Below are 21,059 nucleotides of genomic sequence, written 5' to 3'. Positions count from 1 at the left end.
TAGAGGAGGAAACAGTTCAGAATTTAACAGTGTGCTACCGTCATGGCACCGTCAACAACATTAGCAAGAAGGTATGTTTATCTGGTCATGTGACTCTTTAGAAGAAAGATAAGGCTGATGTTACGCTATATCACAAACAACACAACATGGGGATGGACTCTCCGCACACTTATTCCAACATTACAAAATCTTTTCTTCTCCTCTCTTCTCTTCTCTTCTCTTCTCTTCTCTTCTCTTCTCTTCTCTTCTGTCAAAATATTCTAGACCACCTCTTAGCTGTTCAGGATCATAAGACAGCATGAGTCAGCTGTGAGAGTTACAAATCTCTAATAACAGCAACAATATCTCTGCCTGTAAACTCATTCCTGCTTCACAAACATCTAACCATACAATCTGTGTGTTTGCTGAAATAACTGACTGACATGCATCAGTGTAATGTGAACAGGTCTTTTCTTACCATCACTTTGCATTTCACAGTAAATAAAATTCATTAGGATTTGTTCTGTTTATTCTCTAAAATCCAATCACACAGCTCCCATTTCCTAGAAGTAATAGAATACTGTGTGTATAGTCTATCATAGAGAGTATACACAGTAACATAGATATAACAGTTTGGTGGTCAAAGAGCAGGATTTTGTAAGTTTTGACTTAGCGTCCAGAGTCCTGCTGCATTAGAGGTTAAATCAATGGAGACTGTACTATTAGTGCTCAGCTGTAGCTGTGACATAATGTGCTTGTTTGTGATGTGTGTGTGTGGGAGTTAGAGGTTGAAAGTGTATATGTGTGTTGGAGGGGAGGTACTAGAGGGCCAGGATGGGGGCAGAGGGCTATTTCTCTGAAAGTCCACTGTAAATCCTTCTGTCTTTTCTTTGAGCTCAGTGAGGATGAGAACAGTGCTGATCATGGTTTATTTGCTTCCTGTGCTGACAGAAGTGGCACAGGCTACACCAGGTAAGAAAACACTTAATTTTAATTCATGTCAGAGCAGGTCATCATGATGCATAAGCCAGTGTGAGCAGAAGGTATGTGTCTATAGGTGAGTGGGCTTTTTTTTCCAGGAGATTTGAAATGGTGAAGTGATCCCTGGACTGACATTACAATTTGTTAGTTTTGTTTGTGTGTAGTTACACTTGTTTACACACATCTCCATGCTGAGTTCACATTTCTAAAATCACTGATGGAAGACATTTTCAGATCCTTAATTTCAATACAAGTGGCAGAGATACTATTTAATTTATATTGGACAATCATTACTGATGCTTTCATTGGTTTTCTTTTTGCATGAAACAACAGAAGTTTTAGAAAGTGAACTCTGTATTTAGAAATTAGTTTAATCAACTGTGAGGATAAACAATTACATAAATAAATAAAGGATCATAACTGTGTTTTCACACATGCTATCTTACTTACATCAGTGCTGACCATTCTACAAAACACGCTAAAGTCTTATTGTTGCAGTTACCATCCACAAAAAACAAACAAAAAAAAAAACATGGCTAAAAGAAAGTTGTACTTTTAGGTTAAATACATACATTAAATGATTAAAGTCAAGTTTTGGTCCTTCATCAAAGTCAATATTTGACATGAGGAATCCCATAGCTACAGCATGTCCCAGTTCCACTATTCACTGTTTACATTTTCCATGTTTTTCTTCTCCCGGGCACCCTTTGTCCTCCATTCATTTCAGCACTGCAACTGAACAAAAATCATCAATATGTCAACATGTCTGAACCCACTTTTCATTTCTTACAGTCATGTTATTGTTGAATGGTAACACAGTGCAGACACCACACATTATTATATACATTATTATATAACAATAATATAACATTGACAGTGATCACAGCAGACATGATGGATGGATGATGATCATTCAAGCAAATGTCTGCAGGATAACTCTGATGCACATTGAAAAATCTAACTAAAATTTTGCATGAATTGAAAATGTCTGGCAGCAATCTAACATATACATTGACTATAACCTTGAAAAAACACTGTTATTGTCCTTTAACACACGAACCATACACTTGTGTCTTCAGCAGGGAGCGATGACCTTGTGGTCTCTTTGAAAGATGGCAGGATCAGAGGGGAATATGTGACAGTGAAAGGCACAGAGAGAAGGGTGAAGCAATACCTTGGAATCCCTTTTGCTCGCCCCCCTGTGGGGCCCCTCCGCCTGGCTGCTCCCCAGGATACAGAGCCCTGGGAGGGGGAGAGAGATGGCACACAACAACCTCCCATGTAATACTTGGTGATCCCTGAATTTCCAAAGGACATGACAAGTTTTAAGTAACAGTGTTTTCCTCTCTGGATGACACACACTTTTTCTCTTTTGATCCCAGGTGTATCCAGGATCCAGAATTAGTTGTGAATGTTTCTAAGACCATGTCAGTGCAGTACACCCCACCTGAGCTTTCAGAGGACTGTCTGTATTTGAATGTATACACTCCAGCTGAAGCAACAAGAGGGAACAAACTGCCGGTGAGTTAAACAGACAACTTGTATGTACAGAGGTTCACTAATTCAAATATGGAAATGCAACAGCTCTACATTAAACACTAACTGTGTGAATAGAGAGAGCAGCTTCTGGTGCTGCTGTACCAGACAGAACTCTAATGTAAGGTGTTTGTGTTATTTTGTTTTCATTATTCACACAGTAAATAACATTTCATCTGCTATCAGCACTTATTCACCACATGATAACTTTCACTGATTACACCAAACTGATTTAAAGTCCTTTCAGTGCCTTTAACTGATGCTTCCATTGCTTTCAGTGTTAAACCACCTCTGTCATTTACATGTTTTCATTTGTTTATCTGCTTTCAGCTCCAAAACCAACTCAAATTTAAATGATTTGTTCACATATCAAATGACACTTCACCATCCTTTATCTCTCATTTTTTAATAGTTCAACTGCTTTCAATCTTTCAGCTACTACTCTTCCAATTGACATTTCAGTTGCTTTAGGGACCAAATGTTTGTGTCACAGTTCTCAGAAAAGGGACCCAAGAGTCTTTATTTAGAAAAAAAAAAAAACAGACACAAAAATCCAAGCAGGCAAACAAAGTGTTGGTCTGAGGCAAAATCCAAAAAACAAGTGCAAGGTCAAAAACACAATCAGGATCAACACAGGCAAAGAACAGAGTACTGGAAAGCTGAGGCACATGGCAGAAAGACAACCTGGCAGAGAGCAAGTGGAAACACACCAGTCTACTTTATCTGAGGGAGCTAATGAGGGGAAGGGGAACAGGTGAGAGGGAGGAGGAGCAGGTCAGGTACTATACTACTGCAGGAAAGACAGGTAGGATCTGAAATGACAACAGAAATACAACATGTGGACAGACAGAATGAATGAGCAGACTGAAACCCAAAACCATGACACATTTCAACTGTTTACAATGATCATACCATCACTCCCTCACTGACTCCAAACAGTACAGTTCTGAATATCTATCCAGCCATTATCTGTATTGCCTATTCGTCAAGGGTCACGGGGGGCTGGAGCCTATCCCAGCTGACAGTGGGTGAGAGGCAGGGTACACCCTGGACAGATCACCAGTTGTGGTGAATGTGTAACCTGTTAATGCATCATACTGTAGCTATTGCATTACAGACAGTACACTGTGTTGTGTTGTATTGTGTTGTGTTGTGTTGTGTTGTGTTGTGTTGTGTTGTGTCAGGTGATGGTGTGGATCCACGGTGGAGGTCTGTCAATGGGTGCAGCTTCTCAATATGATGGCTCTCCATTAGCTGCTTATGAAAACATTGTGATGGTTATTATTCAGTATCGCCTTGGCATTCTGGGATTCCTGAGGTAAGGTGTTTGTTGCTGATTTCTGTCACAGGTTTCAGATAAAGAAATAAACTGAGAACATGATCAGTATCACAGAGACTGTTTTCCAGACTTTTCTAAATGAAATGATTCTCCAAGAATCCAAAGCAAGTGTCCTGACTTATCCCATTCCAAAGCACTGGGGATGAACACGCTCAGGGCAACTGGGGTTTCTTGGATCAGCTGGCAGCTCTGAGATGGGTGAAGGAAAATATTGAAGCTTTTGGAGGCGATCCACAAACTGTCACAGTCGCTGGAGAATCTGCAGGAGGCATCAGTGCCTCCATACTGGTAAAAACACCCAACCAGCATGTCTTAGACTTATACTTAGACTTAGACAGACTTTTATTGTCATTCAGTATGCAGCAAGTGTAACAGAACGAAATTTTGTTTGCATAGGCCTTTTTACAGTTTCAGTGCAGTGTCTTGAGAGGAACATGATTCAAACACAAATTTATTTATTTATTTATATGCTTGTGACCCAAATGTGTGAGTGATGTCTGTAATGTATCATGTATCATGTCCATTCATCAAGTGATTACAGATATATCTGTCCTTATGAGCAGACTCTGTCTCCTCAAGCTAAAGGATTGTTTCAGAGGGCAATTTTTCAAAGTGGAGTAGCAACACTTGGGACCTACACTACAAGCCATCCTTTGAGTTATGCCAAGGTACTGTAATAAAATCTCACAGATACACGCTCTTTGCTTTGAACACGGATACTCACTGAGCACTTTATTAGAAACAGCATAGGTCCACTGCATTTCTGTTCTTGGCTGACAGGAATGGAACCTGACGTGGTCTGATGTGGCTGTAGTCCATCCACCTCAAGGTTGGAGCTGTTCTTCTTTCTGTCCACAGCCTTTCTGTCAGCTCCAACCAGTCTGACCATGACCTCTGACCTCTCTCATCAACAAGGTGTAGCAGTTATTTGTCAATAATAGTTTTTGGCGCCATTCAGAATAAAAACTCTTGAGATGTTAGATCTCAGGAGATCAGCAGAGACAGAGAGCAGAAAAACTCAGCTCATCTGACACCAACAATCATGTCACAGTCAAAGTCACTGAGATCACATTTTTCCTCAATTCTGATATTTGATGCGAACATTAACTGAAGCTCCTGACCTGGATCTGCAGGATTTTATACACTGCTCTGCTGTCAGATGTAGAGGTGTTCCTAATAAAGTGCCTCAGTCTGTATTTGTAGTGGCAGTACTGAAAACTGCATTACATCTTTTGGTCACAGGTAAGAAATAAATTAAGACAAAAACATTTGCATATGATCACCTCATAAAGTTGTTATTGTGAACAGAACAATTAACAAACACTTCTTTATTTACACAACTAACAAAGCATTTAGGATTCCACTGGGCTCATGTTTGCATTCAGCTGATATCCACTCTCACTGTAGTTCTGTTTTGGTATCCACTAACTCCTGAGAAAATCCTCACAGCGGGTTTGTCAGTGTTTATTCCATGGACACAGTTGTCTGCTGCTGAAAGAGAAGTTGAGCAGAGTTCCATGAAAGAAAGCCAAAATAATAATAATCCAAAATAGACTAAAAGAGCTGCAGAATGTGGAGATAATTTTCTGAGTTTGTCACCCAGAGCAACATGTACATCACACACAGCCATTTGATCTGCTGTTAATATAAAAATATAATTAGTGCAGAGGTAATCTATAGTTCCTCTCACATATGAACCTTAACCCATGAATGTTACTGTTTATGTCAGCATAATGTGGAGACAGGAGGTGCAGGCAGGGGACAGGGCCCATTTACAGACACAGCTGCAGAGTGAATCCAGTACAGTGTGTGCAACAAAGAAGAACAAAAGGATTCAGGGAAGATGAGGCAGGCAAAGGTCAAAACCAAAGGAAGCAGTCCAAACAGGTAAACAAATCTAGTGAGGAGCAGGCAGAAATCCAAAGTCCAACAAATCTAACAGATAGAACCAGGCCAGTCAGACAATATTCATGGGGTGGTCAGGCTGAGGCCTGTGTTCACTTTGGGGAGAACAGAAATCAGAATCTAGTTTAATAGTTTCTGCCTGGTGTGGAGCTGTATAGAGGTTTAATATGATGTGCATTAATAGTCAGAAAATGTGTATCTAGAATAAGGCCTGGTACTTTGTGAACATGTGGGTGATAAAGGAGAAACAGTGCCATTTTCTTTATTTTCTATTAATAACATTATCAGGAGCTGTCAGTACTTTTGTTGCTTGTACCTGAATATCTGGTATTCAGAGTTTGGTTCCTCTGATTCTGTTCTGATTTTCATGTAGAATAAAATAAGTAAGATTTTCATTTCAAGAACTACTGTATCAGGGTACATTTACTTATGTATTTGTGATATTTATTCATCTCTTTCTTATACCTAGATCGTTGCCAACCTGACTGAATGTGACCGCAGCAGCACAGAGGAACTGGTCCAATGTATGAGGGGAAAAAGTAAAGAGGAGTTAGTTGAGGCAACCAAAAAGGTAAATGTGATGTTAGATATGTACTTAGCTTTAATTTGATTATGTATTAGGTGACATGTATTTTATTCTGTCTTGCATTTCCCAGATCCATTTGTTTGTACAGTGTAGTTCAAGTTAAATTAAGAGGCCAAAACTACCCTGCTGAAAATATTATATGATGCTGGAGCTCATTCTTGCAGATCATAGAGCTATAGAGGTCAACCAATGAAACTGAAACCTCACCCGAAAGGGAATTTAATTGTCTCCAGACTCTGTGTGCAATTCCAGATCAGAAATTGAAGCATCAAGCCTAACTTAAGCCACAAGATAGCAGCCTGTGAACACCTTTGGCTGGTAAACATTTTATATTCAGGAACACCTCTTGAATACTGGTTCCTCTCTTTGATCTGGATTCCTCCAGATGTTGGAAACTTTGGAACTTGGAACTCTGTTGGAAACTGAGGTTCTGTTCCATGTTGACATGACTGCATCACACCATTTCTGCTGATTTGTCAGCTGCACATTCATGCTGCCGATCTCCTATTCTACCACATCCCAAAGGTGTTCTACTGGATTCAGATCTGGTGACTGGGGAGGTCACTGAAGTTCACTGAACTCACTGTCATGTTAAGATTAAGATAGACTTTATTTATCCCACTTGTGAGAAATTCACTCGTTACAGCAGCAGTGAGAACGAACAAGTGAATAATAGAAAAGATATAAAATATAATAAAAGGCACAGGAGGATAAAAAAAATTAAAGTGCAAAAACAGCATAAAACTCTCTAATAAACATAAATGTGCAGTTTGGATTACAGAAAAAGGTGATGATCAGTGAGGTAGGTAAAAAGTATGTGCAAAAAAGTGACCAGAAATGGAGTCCAGAGTGCAGGTTTATTGTTGAGTCAGACTAGTGTTGTACAGTGTGATGGCTGTTGGAATAAATGACCTGCGGTAGCGCTCCTTCTTGCACCGTCTGTTGCTGAAGGAGCTGCTCAGGTCACCCACAGTCTCATGCAGGGGGTGGGAGGGGTTGTCCATGATAGATGTCAGCTTGGCCAACATCCTCCTCCCACCCACCTCCTCAATGGAGTCCAGAGAGCAGTCCAGGACAGAGCCTGCCCATCTGACCAGCCTATTCAGTATCTTCCTGTCTCTCTCTGAGGATCCACTATACCAACAGACCACTGCATAAAAGTAGGCAGAAGCCACCTCAGAGTCATAAAAGGCCCTCAGCAGTGGCCTGCACACACCAGTAGGTGGAGACGACTCTGGCCCTTTAGCACAGGGCGTTGGTGTTGTGAGACCAGTCCAGTTAATTACTGAGGTAAACACCCAGGTATTTGTACTCCTCCAAAATATCAATGTCTAAACCCTGTATGTTTACCGGTGCAGTGTGAGGTGATTTCCGTCATTGATCACCACCTCCTTCGTCTTGCTCCAGATTGTTCCCCTGACAAACATGCCCAACAATGGCTGTATCATCAGAGAACTTCTGGAGATGGCAACTGTCTGTGTTGTCTCTGAAGTCCGATGTGTACAGGCTGAATAGGAGAGGGGACAGCATTGTACCCTGTGGAGCCCCAGTGCTGCAGACCACCACATCAGACACACAGTCATAAAGCCTCACATACAGCAGTCTGTTGGTGAGGTAGGTCGGTGGTCCATGCAGCCAGGTTACAGTCAACTCCAGTTCCTTCCAGCTTCCCCCTGAGCAGTGATGGTTGGATAGTATTGAATACACTGGAGAAGTCGAAGAAGATGACCCTCACAGTGCTCCCAGTGTTCTCCAGATGTGAACGGCATCTGTGCAGCAGGTAGATAACAAGGTCTTCCACACCAATGCCAGGTCTATAGGCGAACTGCAAGGGGTCGATCACCAGGTGTCAGAGGTGGCTCGGGACCTCTGTCTTCATTGTCTTCATCAGGTGAGAGGTCAGGGTTTTTAATTCTGGGGTCACCCAGGGTTTGTTGTTGGAGAAACACAGCACCTTCTTAGTAGGCACAGTGTTCTCCACACATAAGTTTATGTAGCCTGTGATGCAGGTTGTCAGACTGTCAATGTCCTCCCCATGTGGACCGCACAGCACCTCCCAATCCGTGGTGTCAAAGCAAAAACTGGCAGAACTGGCCTCCTCAGTCCATCTCCTCACATACCTTTTGGTAGGTAGTTGTTTATTTACCAAGGGTATATAGGCAGGGATCAGATGGACCAGGTTGTGGTCGGAATGGCCCACTGGGGTAGGGGTGAAGAACTGTATGCATTGCTGATGTTTGCATACAGCAAGTCATACAGTTATCACTATAACGTGCCAGAACTCCCTCGCGATGTAGTATGGCTGCATGCTAACTACTAACAGCTCAATGTCGCTGTTGCAGAACTGCTCATTTACCTTGATGACCTGATGACCTGGGTTGCACCATCTGTCATTCAGAAACATCACAATGCCCCCTCCTTTCTTCTTACCGTTCTCCTTGGCTTTCCTGTCCACTCTCACAAGCTGGAAACCACCCAGTGAAACATGCGAGTCTGGAGTGAGTTCATTTAGCCACGATTCTGTGAAGCACATAAGGCTACAGTCTGGTGTTCCAGTTTAACTAGTGATCCTTTAACTGGTGATATTTGTTTACATTTTCACTAGCTGTGCTCCAGATGTTGCTAACATCTTGTCCATCACAGATTCGTCATTTTCAGGAAGTGGAGCCTATCGCGTGACAAAACTTCAGCGACATATATAAACCACAACCATGAGTCTTCCCTGTTAGACCACCAGTCTGCCTCTTAGCTGTCATACCCTCAATGTATAAGTCTTGGTCAGTCTGTCAGCTGTTTAACACCTGTTATTGATTCATGAAACACACACATGTTAACTGGTGATAGTCACAACATAAACAGTCCCTGTTTACTTCATAGCGGGCATCAAAAATGACTAATGAGGCCTGGAGAAACCCCGGTGTTATGAAGGATACTCAAGCATGGCAGACTCAAAGGAAAGTTGTTTTGGTTTTTGGTAAAAAGTGGACAGATATTGTCCTTACTAAACCAAATACACAGCTTGTGACTGATCATGAGAGACCATCACTCACCCATATCAACACAGCGGACATGTGGCGTTCATGTGTATAAAGTAAGCGTCTGTCCTCGGTTCACATAAGCACATTGCTGGATTTGTTAAGCTTCCATGTGTCCTCAGCTTCTTTCTTGCTAAAGTTGGCAGACATGATTTTAAAGGAGGAGGTGGTGGATGTTCCCTTAAATGAGCAGGAGATCAGTCCTCTGAGAATGGACACAGCCCTAAAGCTCAACAAGGAACCAGGCTGGTTTATCATTTTACAGTAGTTCAAGTGCTAGCCTGTTTATTTTAGGAGATTACATGACGATAATCAACACATGATTTGTCTGCACTTTGTCGGATGTGTTGTTAATACATAATACAAGTGTAGAGGACCTGAAGTTGATCAGTGCCATGCACATCTTTTTGAGCTATGAAGTAAACAGGGACTGTTTATGTTGTGACTATCACCAGTTAACATGTGCGTGTTTCATGAATCAGTAACAGGTGTTAAACAGCTGACAGAGTGACCAAGACTTATACATTAAAGGTATGGCAGCTAAGAGGCAGACCGGTGGTCTAACAGGGAAGACTCATGGTTGTGGTATATATTTGTCGCAGAAGTCTTGTCGTTTCGAATCCTGTCGGGGATTCCGATGTATATGTGTTTTTCGGCGAGGTCTTCAATATCTCATCACACTTAACAAACACACGATAGGCTCCCTCTGCGGTCTGGTTAGCGCTGTTAGCTCTTCCATCTTCGGGGGCAGAGCTCTTCTCTCGGCGCTTCACTCCAGCTCTGCAGCCCTTTTTCCTTCTCCATAGTTCAACGGGGATCTCCGATCTTGCTCCAGGGAGTACCATTGTGTTGCCCAGTGCTAACAGCTCCCGAGTGTAAACAATGGAGCTGTGGCTGAACGGGTCTCCGGATGCCGTTTTAAACAGTCCAAGCAGTAAAAACACATATTCCTAACCTCGCCAGTTGTACATTCATAGGAGTAAACTTCCGTGCCAGGTTGGTGCCAAAAAAGATGCGACAAAGATGAAAGATGTTCGTGAAACCAGTTTGAGACTTTTGCTTTGTGACATGGAGTATTATCCTGCTGGAAGTAGCCATTAGAAGATGATAAACTGTGGCCATAAACAGTTAAATATGGTTACAGCAACAATACTCTGATAAGCTGTGACATTCAGACCACAATTGATTGGTATTAAGAGCCCAAAGTGAGTCAAGAAAACATTCCCCACACCATTACACCACCAGCAGCAGCCTGGACTATTGACATGAGGGAGGTTGGCTCCATGGATTCAGATTCAGACCATCTGCTGCTTCAGCAGAAATCCAGATCCACCAGACCAGGCTACATGTTTCCAGTATTCAGCAGCAGCAGCCTTAGATTTGGCTAACAGGAGTGGAACCTGACGTGGTCTGATGCTGCTGTAGTCCATCCACCTCAAGGTTGGAGTTGTTCTTCTTTCTGTCCACAGCCTTTCTGTCAGCTCCAACCAGTCTGACCATGACCTCTGACCTCTCTCATCAACAAGATGTAGCAGTTGTTTGTCAATGATTTGTCAATGAATGAAGTTTTTGGCTCCATTCAGAGTAAAAACTCTCGAGACCTTCAGATCTCAGAAAACCATTCAGATATTTGATGTAAACATTAACTGAAGCTTCTGACCTGGATCTGCAGGATTTTACACTCAGCTCTGTTGCTACATGATTGGCTGATTGGATAATTTCATGAATAAGCAGGTGTACAGTTGTTCCTAATAAAGTGCTCAGTGAGTGTGGTTTGTTTTCCATCTATCCACTTGGCCAAAGTTACACTGATGCTCTGTCTTGTGTTTAGATGAAAATCTTCCTGGGAGGTGTGGTGGATGGTGTGTTTCTCACTGATACAGCAGAGGAGCTTCTCAAAAGGAAAGAAGTGTTAATGGTTCCAGTTATGATGGGAATAACCAACCATGAGTTTGGATGGATCCTGCCTCAGGTCACACTCAACTCATTTCTTTCATTCCAGATATTCAGGCATAATGTACTTTACCCAGCCTCTGTGACAGTTTCACTAATTATTCATGCTGATGTTACTCAGTTTGTAGATCCACTTCATCTTGAACTAACAGAAACTTTGTCTCACATTGATCACAGAGCTTTGCCCCTCCTGGCTGGGAGAATGGTATGAACAGAGAGTCTGTGCTGGCAGTGGTGAACATGTTCAATCCTACAGGGGTGAGCTCCATCGTAGTTTTTGCTGCTTGTTGATGATAATGATGGTAATGGTTGACTGACTGATCAACACTAAAATCATTCAAAACCTAATGAAAGGTTCAATAACAAAAATTAAATCCAATTTAAAATTCTTAATTCATCCCTCATAGTATAATACACAAAAACTAAAACAGTCCAAAAATACAAAAGTTTGAATTTAAGAAAAAGGTTGAAATACACCAGGGTCAATGGTACTGTCCAATCCATTGCTAAAATATCAGTGTTAAACTCCAAAAAGTGACATTAAAAGTGCAAAAACTGCCAGTTTACCTTGGCTTGTCTTCTAAAAAACTTTTTTGTTTTTCATGCAAGAAACCAAGTATTCTTGATGACCCTAATTTAAAGATCCCCTCCGGACATGTTCTAAGACATATAAACTGCTATTTTGATTTATGTCTGATGTGGGGTTTCTAATATAATTAAGGCTGTGAGTAGAATACTATAAGTTGTGTTGTGTAATTGCAATGCTGATAGGTTGCCTGAGATGCAGACCTCTGGGGATAAAGGGATATGGCAGTCCCATATGTGATTTAATTGAAAACTTGTAACTTGAAACTAATTAAGTGGCGACTGTGTTTTGTAAACAGTATGTGTATCTGTCTGATTGGGTAAATCCCATTCTGTGCATAATCTGTGTATAGTTTTGTTTAAGTTGAGCTGTGTTATTGCTCTTGTTGAAGTCATTTTTGCAGAGTTGGGTTCAGAAGCCAGGACTGGTATTGATGGAGACTTGGAGATTGTGAAAGATATTGAGATGTCTTAGCTCTTAAAAATAATTAAAATTCTTGATAAGAATTTTTTTTTTCAACACTTTCTCATTGCCACACCTCTGGATTAAATACAGAAAATTATAGAATTCCTTGAATGACATGGTGAAGATGTGTCATTCCTTTATCCTTCCAGATGGTGAGATGTAATGTTTAGGTTTGGCTGTTCCAAACTGGTGAGCAGAGGGATGGTGTAGCTGTTGATGATTTGAAGTCCTCCACGCTGACAGGCCTGAAGCTGTTTTTACAATGATGCAATGATGTTGCATGATGGTTTGGTTAATAAATTAGAGGTCTAATAAATGTATGCCTTTTAATAATGCCTGTTTAGTTTCTAACCATAAAAAATCACATTTTAAGGATTGAGTCATTTTATTTGAGCTGATTGGCCAGGTAAGAAAGAAATGGGTAGATTGGTTCAGAGATGTAAGTCATCTTGTATTGGTTTAAATTGTGGTGTGAAATTTAGATTGAACAGCTCTGACAGCTTGGGAGATACACTGATGCCTAAGTATTTCATGTTACCTGTGTGAAGGTGATGAGGTGCCTCAAGATAACATCTGTTGTGATTTGGCACAATATAAATAAAAACTGACTTGATGTCAGAGCTGCTATGTTGTTGACTGACAAGTAAAAGTCAGTTCTTGGTTGTGGAAGAGTTTCCCATAAATGTACAGTTTATTACTGGTGATATAGAGCTGGACCCAAATATTAAACTGTTCTGACATAAGTTAGGTAGGCTTTCAATTTTGTGATTCAGATATTTGTTGGATTTTTTTGTGTGTTTTGTTAAATGTAGGTTCTCAATAAAGGCAAAGCGCACTTTCTTACACTATACTTATTATTACTACACTACTAAAATGTAGAAACATTTCTCTCACTCACAGTTGTGAACATTGTTACATAGGACCTCAGCTGTGTGAGGACGCTTTAAATTGAGTGATGACAAGACAAAGGTATGTGTCAAACATGCAGTTTGAAACAGGCCTCTGATGATGGCATATACATCAAAACTCTCCTGAATGCTGCAAGTAGTAGGTTATTGTTTGACTGTGTGAAAACCTGAGACCATATTAGCTAGCAAACTCAGTTCAAGCTAATGTCTGTTGTCCAGTTGCCATGATGAAGCAGCTTTAATTCACTGTTTAAACTGTAACGTTACATGAGGTAACAATGTGCACTTACTTTGCTTGGAAAATTATTAGAATAAAACATAAAGAGTAGCCCAGCCTAATAATAATTTGTTCACTGTCCATCAGTGCATCCACATCACCATCCTGAATGGCAGACCCTACAGTTCCAAAAATCAGTAGATATGAGACCCATTAACGTAGTCAAATGAAGAAGACATATCCCGACCTACACAGTCCCCTAGCATTTCAGAATTTCACATACCCTGTCTCTGAAGTGAATTGACTCAGTCAGGGAGACCAAATGGAGTCAACATAGCACAACAGCTTGGAGAAGCAGGTGCTGCCTTCTCCATTCCAAATTACAAGCAGGTGGATGTTGTTCATGACAAATGATGCTTTCTGTTGCTCGGGAGGTCCAACTATCCGTGGTCAGTGCGAGGCTCTGTGTTTTAGCCAAAAACGTTTTCAATGGCTTTGCCGAAGCCCGATGCCTTCTTCGAACTTTTGCCTCTCAACTCCTCCGCTAGTGCTGGCCATGCTTGTTTGTTTTCATCTTTTCCGCTTCTGTGAGCTGCACTTACATTCCAGTTACAGTGTGAGAGGTGGTGAGTGGGTGGAGCTACAACAGTGATTGGACATTAACTCGTGGGGAGGGCTTTCACCTGCCTGGACAGGCGCACACACACACACTGGAAAGCAATAAGCGCCAATGCAAAATGAATTGCAAAACCAAAAACCCGTGGTCCATTAGGGCATATTGTACCGTGTAGGGCGCACCGAACGGTTCAATATTTTACTGAGTACCGTTGTCTCACGGCCACGCCTGCATGTATTACCACAGTACCTGCATGCTGCTGTGTTTGTGCCTCCTGGTATTTGAAGTTGGGGCTTGTTGGACTGTCAGCCCCTATCTGGGGCTGTAAAGTTGGCGACAGTCTGTAGCAGCATGTATGCTTTCCTTTGGTTGGTCCTGCACCATGGATTTAATGGCCATAGCTGTCATTTCTGCTGCTCTACAGATCTCAATGGCTGACGCTAGTGTGAGGTCCTTCTCCCTCAATAGTTGGCATCGAATACTCTCATCAGAAATACCCAGGATCCCTGTGTCCCTTATCAGCTGATTTTGAAGCTCTCAATATTCATAAGCAGCTTTCTCTCTAAGTCTGGTAATAAAAGCATCAGTACTCTCACCATCCTCTTGTTTGCAGGTTCTGAAAGATACATCTCTCAAATATTACATTCTGTGTTAGCTTAAAATATTTCTCCAATTAGGGATGCAACGATACCACTTTTTTCCAAACCGATATGATACCGATACCTGGATCTTAGTGCTTGCCGATACCGAGTACCGATACGAGTACTTATTAATGCCATTATACTTCATACATATACTTGAAAACGTGTTTTATTTTCTTCAGATATTGTTTCACATTTTACTCAAATAGAAGTACTGTTAAAGTACTGTTATTGACATTTTAGCATTCAACTGCATATTTTTAACAAACAGAATATCTTCAAGGCAGGAGTAGGCTAAGGCAGAATGTTTAAAATGTCCAACTATTTTCCGTCCAACTGCCACAGCATCAGCCACGCTCCTCTGTGCTAAAAGCCCCTCATTAACAGCCAGCTAGCTGGAGGGTGTGTGCAACACACGGCAGGCTCGGGAGTCCAGCGTCACTCATGGCTTTGATCATGTTTTTCGCATTATTATGTAGCACAACATGAACAGAACAGGGACCCCCCATGTCTGAAGCATGTCATCCAGCACCCCTAAACTGTTTTGCATGCAGGACGACTGTTCGCGGATTAAAATCCTCGTCATTCTGCTGTGCACTTAAACTGATGAGGGACACCGGGCTAACACTGCTCGTCCAAATATCAGTGGTGAAGCTGAGGGCCGAAATGTCTTGCAACAGGTTGCAGATGTGCCTCTTCACAAAGTCGTGTAGCTTTGGCAACACTGTGTCAGTGATGTGGTGTCGGTTAGGGGTCTCATACCTCAGCTCCAGTACACTGAGAAGACGCCTAAATCCCATATTATCAACAACCGACAATGGCTGGTCATCAAGAGCAATGTACTGGGTCAGAGCCTCTGTTATTTTCACTGCGCGCGGGTTGTCTCTTGACATCTTCTCCAGAGTTTGCTGCTTGCTGTTTGCCAGCAAACGCTTTGCTGCAAAGTTGGTTGTTGCTGTTTGCCATTATTAGCAAACGCTTTGAACTCAGCATCGTGTTGGTTTTTTAGATGTTTTATCGGATTGCGTGTGTTGAAAGTTCTCGCTTTTGTCCCTCCTCTTGACAACTCTGCAGAGCATAATTTGCAGTCCGCTTTACTTTAGTCACCGTCATCCACTTTGAAATACCTCCACACCACCGACATTCCTCCTCCTTGCTCTCAATCAGCACCTGACCGCCAAAGTGAACGTCACGCTGCCATAAAGTGGTATTGGGCTGTGGTATCGGAACACTTTTACGAGTACGAGTACAAGTACAGGAACAGGATATCAGACCCGATATCCATTACTAGTATCGGTATCGGTGCATCCCTATCTCCAATGCTTCCAGGACAGCCCTGACGTCTTTGCGCCGGTCTGGTGTGAGCTGCAAATTGTACTTGTACACATGCCGGCACTCACCCTTCTCAGTGTGGCAGCCTGTACATCGGCTGGTTTTTCCTTCAGCCCAGACGTCAGTAAGTAGTCTTGGAATTCTTCTTTGAAGATGTCCCAATTGCTGCTTAAGTCGCGGGTCATTCTCATCTCCCCGGGCGGTGGGTTGTTGGTGGCCGTGCTAGTTATCTTGGTTAATGCTAACGGCAAAATGGCGGATGGTGATCTGTTACGTTGTTAACTTAAACTCACTGCTGTTCCAGAGTCCTGCCAGTCACTTCTGACACCATATTTGTGTGTGTGTCATTGTGAAATGCTCAATGATTACAGACACAGTCTTACTGTTCATATCAACTTGTATTTCTGCTTCAGACTCAATCACTATAAACTCACTGTGCCCACTGCGCACGCCCAACAAAGATCATCATAGAGTGAGAGCTATCACCCCCTGTAACAACTATACACTCATAAAATCATATTTAAAAATATCATATTCAATTTATGCCAATAGATCCCAACGGATGTTACACACTGGTCCTTTAAATAAAACCTGGTTGGCAGAAAATACTTCCTCTTTCATTTGTCATAGTTATATGCAAATTATGGCTCCATAACTGCATAAGTCACTGCAACAGTGTGTTGACACTGATGATGGTGGACTGCAAATGCAGTCATGAGTGGAACTTTTTAGTGTACTAAGCAATATATTATTATGATATTCATGAAAAAAAGGGTTGTCTGCACAACGCATTTTCAAGCCCCCAAAATTTTAATGCTGCAATATTTTGACCTGCAAAGTCATCATCAGGAAAACACACTGATCAAATATTCAACACATATTCATCAGATGTCAACAATATTGAGACTGCTTTAGTTTGAATTCAAAAGTAAGTGTCAGATTTATTATCTGACTGCACCTCTGCTCTGCACATATGTGGTTAGTGACTGATAAGAGGTCATGAAATCATTGTTCTTGTCAATGGGCTGAAAAGAAAAACAGCATAACCTGAGAGAGAAGTCTGACGGTCCAACCTTTCTCTCCTGTTCCAGGCCTCGTCTGCCAACAGCCTCATCGCAGATGAATACCTGAAAGAAGCTAAAACACCAGAGGAGATCAGGGATGGATTCACTGAGATCATGGGAGACCTGCTAATGACGCTGCCTGTTGTCAAGGTGGCTGGATACCATCTGGGTCAGAATTAAAATAATTTTCACTTATGCAGCTGACAGGTGCTGTTGCTGAATGGACTGTGTTCAGAGGCCACATTTCTTTTAATGAATGAATGAAGTAAGCTACTGAATGAGTCACAAGGAGGTTGTTGGAATCGTATGTCACACCAGAGCCAGGAGTTTGCATCTGTGGTTACGATTATTGAACTGAAGTATTTTGGTTAAGGTTAGGAAAATGTGTGGGTTAATGTCAGTTCCTGTCAATCTGCCAGCAGGATTTCCTCATAATGTTAACACAGTAATATTTCTCAAACCATTTGCTGTTTCAGACTAGTTGTATAAAAACATAATTTCTAGGAGGCAGTGTTGTCTTTATTTGTGTCATGTACAGAGGATTGATTAATTGCTCTGTTAGTGTTGGGTAGATTGCTGCTACAGATTATAGATCATTAGATGCTCCCATTTCAAGCTGGGTATATGAAAAGCAGCACTTTTATGCTTCACCCTGCAGTAAACAATGATAATTACCTGCAAAGATAAGCTCATCCTGACTTCTGACCTTCATCTCAACCCAAGCATACATCTCTTGTCCTTTCTCTCCTCTGTGTAGGTGTGGGTGTTCCAGTTTACATGTATGAGTTTGTGTACCGTGCTGAGATACATAAACACACCAGACCCAGCTTTGTGAAGGCAGATCATGCAGATGATGTTGGCTTCATGTTTGGTGGATGTTTCTGGAATGGACGTATAAAAATCATAGGTAAGTGTTATATGTCACCCATAGTATGTACGTATTGTGCTAAAATGGATTTAGATGGTCTCTCCTGTTTTATGTGCACACTTGTGAAGGCTAAGCACCCTAATATGAACTGACTGTCACCGCCACTTCACATACCCAAGCTCTGGATTTAGTTGGAATAGGGGAGTGCATGGCTACAACATGGAAACAGTGCAGTCACCTCAGGTCATAGTTAATGGATATCAGTATTTGATTATGTGATTAAACCCATCTTTCCCTATCTTCAGGCAACATTACTGAGGAGGATGAAAGACTGTGTAGGACCATGATGGCATACTGGGCCAACTTTGCTGGTACTGGGTCAGTACTGACAAAAACCAATATATTTTTTTTTAACAAGTGTGTTTATTCATTTTCACAATAAATAATCACACTACAACAAGATATAATACAGGTGCAAAACAGAACTATCACAATAAGGCACATCTTCAATGAAATACACATCACAGGGCAGTAGCATGTGTTATTTTGCACAGTCCAAAATGTAAATAATCCGTCAACTCCCTTAAAGAAGAGCATTTCAAAAAAAAAAAACAAAAAAAAAAAAAAAAACAATCAGACATATAATAAATAAAAGGCAATTTCATTTGTTTATGGTTTACATACAGGGGGAACAAGCCTCCAATGCTTTCCTCCCCTCTAAGAACACCATAAAAAATCTCCACATACTATCAAAAATGAAATATTTACCCTTTAATGTAAAGGTGAGTTTTTCCAGTGCCAGCAAATATGATAGTCCTGCAAGCCAGACACTAATACTTGGTTTAGTAGTGGATTTCCAAGATTTGACTATAGTGTATTTGGCTTGTAACAAGCAAAAAATAATCATAGGTTTATTTGCCTTACTAAGGTTTGGGGTCTGCAGAATCAGTCATATTCATCACCTCACTCCAAGAGGCCTAAATCTGTGGGCAGTCCCACATGGTATAGTGTGCCCTCTCTACCACATTTGTAGCACGTGTCAGGGTTATTAGGGTTGAATTTATTTAGCTGAGTTGATGTTACATATATTCTCATTATCCACTTGTACTGAAGTAGTTTAAAATGGGTATTTATTGTTTGTGTTTGAGATTTTAAGCAAATCTTCAGCCAGTCCTCAGTGGAAATTACTGAGTTTAAATCCTCACACCATGCCAATCTTTTATTATCTGAGGAAACCTTTGATCCTTCCATGATTAATGCATAGAAGCTTGAAGTCAATCCCCTTTTAGGATGTTGATTAGTTGCTATTTCTTCTATAGGGCTAAGTGTAGGTAGAGATAAAGACTTCTGTAACTTAAATATATAGCTTCTTATCTGCAGATATTTTAAAAAGTGTTTTGGTTGGATGTCATATTTTTGTTTCAGATCTACAACCAACAAGAGAGTGTTGTTGTCAAATAAATCTGCAATTTTACTAGGGCCTTTGTCTGCCCAAATTTTAAGCCCATATCTCTTTTTGCCAGGTTTAAAATCACTGTTGCCCCAGATTGGTGTAAATTTAGATAACACAGGTATCCCACCAGACAAAAAACCAATATCTTTAAAGCTGCACTAATCAATTTTTATTTCAACCACAGAAAAAAGACAGAAGGAACACGAAAGGGGTCATCTACAGGAATGAATACCCAGAGGGCATTATCACTTGACTCTGCACTTCAGTTCAGCTCTGCTGAGATTTTTAGCATCTTTCAGCTCATTCTTTTGGTTTTATGGCCATGACTTTACTGTTTGAGTCTCATCAACTTCATGTCCAGCCACAATTTTCAATAATATATTTTTTAATATTTTTTTAATTTTAATAAACCCACTGGGTGCTACCTGTCCACCACCAGACAAAGCTGGTGACTAGCTAGTTAAACATTGAGCTAAAACATGACTCCAAATGCATGCCAGTGTTGCTATGGTGGATGAGTCACAGAAGGTAATTGTTCCCTAATGTGTTCACCATAACATGTCAGTGTTGTGTTCAGCAGCAAATATTCACAGGACACAGTCGATTAAAAGACAAATTAAGAAAAAATAAGGCAGGATCAAATGTATGAAAACTGTGCTTTACATTATGTGTGTCCAGTATAAAGTTGCAAACATGCAGAGACAAAGAAACAGATATAAACATATAGAGTACTCAGCAGTAGAAGAATAAAACAGATTGATGGAAAAATTGTTATTTTAAATTATATACATAATAAATGAAAATAGGAAAGGTTGAAATTAATTGTCAACACACACATTGTGAAAAATTAGTACAAGGCAATGAAGGAGATTGTTTAGGCAAAGCATCATAAATGTATACAGACATGAATTTTAAAGACTCAGCATATGAAATCAGTGACAAACTGTGTGTAAATGATTTTCTTTGCTACGTAGACTCTGCTAATGTCTGTAATTGGCATGACTGAATATCTCCTCAGCTCTCCCAATGGTCCTGGTCTGGTCAGCTGGCCTCAGTATTCCAGTCAGAGGCAGGAGTACTTGGAACTGGGCCTGACACAGACTGTGAAACAGAAACTGAAGAAGGACAGAGTCCACTTTGCAACTGTCACCCTCCCTCAGAAGCTGGAACAGTTAGCAGCAGCAGCCAAAGCTGGAAACTGATCTCCTCAAGCTGCCATATACATGTACTTGTATGTGTTGGTCCTAAGTTTCATAATTGTTTATGTCTCTTCATCATAACTAACAGGTGTGCTGTTAATTACTGTCCAGACCCTAATGTCTCTGTTATAGAATGGATGTATCTCTGTTCTGGGTCTTAATTTCATGTAAGTGCCACTTTTTAATGTATATTTCATAACATAGCTGTAATTAAAGGAAATCCTATCCAGAGAAAGAGGAATGTGCTCTTGTTAAAACCCCCCGATAGCATGGTCTGTAGATGTTGTTTGAAATTATTTTAATGAGCAAAGAGAAATCATGGAGGTGAGTGACAGTAATATCTCACATAAATTTAAACATCAAATTGATTTTCCATTTAGGCACCCAGCACACAAT

At 41.0% G+C, this 21,059-nt stretch overlaps 1 protein-coding gene across 2 annotated transcripts; it reads left to right on the top strand.

The window, feature by feature from the left end:
- The first annotated feature begins 783 nt into the window (after positions 1–783).
- Positions 784–20,898, top strand: ces3 (carboxylesterase 3). Of its 2 annotated transcripts, none has more exons than XM_018704046.2 (13): positions 784–951; positions 2,040–2,241; positions 2,343–2,481; positions 3,681–3,814; positions 3,970–4,123; positions 4,399–4,503; positions 6,210–6,311; positions 11,193–11,333; positions 11,492–11,572; positions 17,171–17,312; positions 17,901–18,050; positions 18,317–18,389; positions 20,483–20,898. In XM_018704046.2, the coding sequence occupies exons 1-13, from the start codon at positions 885–887 to the stop codon at positions 20,664–20,666; spliced, it is 1,674 nt and encodes a 557-aa protein (XP_018559562.1). In that variant the 5' UTR covers positions 784–884; the 3' UTR covers positions 20,667–20,898. The 2 variants fall into 2 exon arrangements, with proteins under 2 accessions (XP_018559562.1, XP_018559563.1); XM_018704047.1 differs by having other exon boundaries at positions 800–951; positions 2,043–2,241.
- The last annotated feature ends 161 nt before the right edge of the window (positions 20,899–21,059 follow it).

This window comes from Lates calcarifer, linkage group LG10 (assembly GCF_001640805.2).
Source record: "Lates calcarifer isolate ASB-BC8 linkage group LG10, TLL_Latcal_v3, whole genome shotgun sequence".
Classification (NCBI taxonomy): domain Eukaryota; kingdom Metazoa; phylum Chordata; class Actinopteri; family Centropomidae; genus Lates; species Lates calcarifer.
This window is presented reverse-complemented; position numbering and strand designations above follow the sequence as displayed.

What these genes read in the sequence shown, in the direction of transcription:
- ces3 (XM_018704046.2), top strand. Translation starts at nt 885, where the DNA reads ATGAGAACAGTGCTGATCATGGTTTATTTGCTTCCTGTGCTGACAGAA. An exon ending in ACATGTTCAATCCTACAGGG is followed by an intron (nt 11,573 to 17,170) that starts GTGAGCTCCATC and finishes CTCCTGTTCCAG; the next exon opens with GCCTCGTCTGCCAACAGCCT. An exon ending in GGTGGCTGGATACCATCTGG is followed by an intron (nt 17,313 to 17,900) that starts GTCAGAATTAAA and finishes TCCTCTGTGTAG; the next exon opens with GTGTGGGTGTTCCAGTTTAC.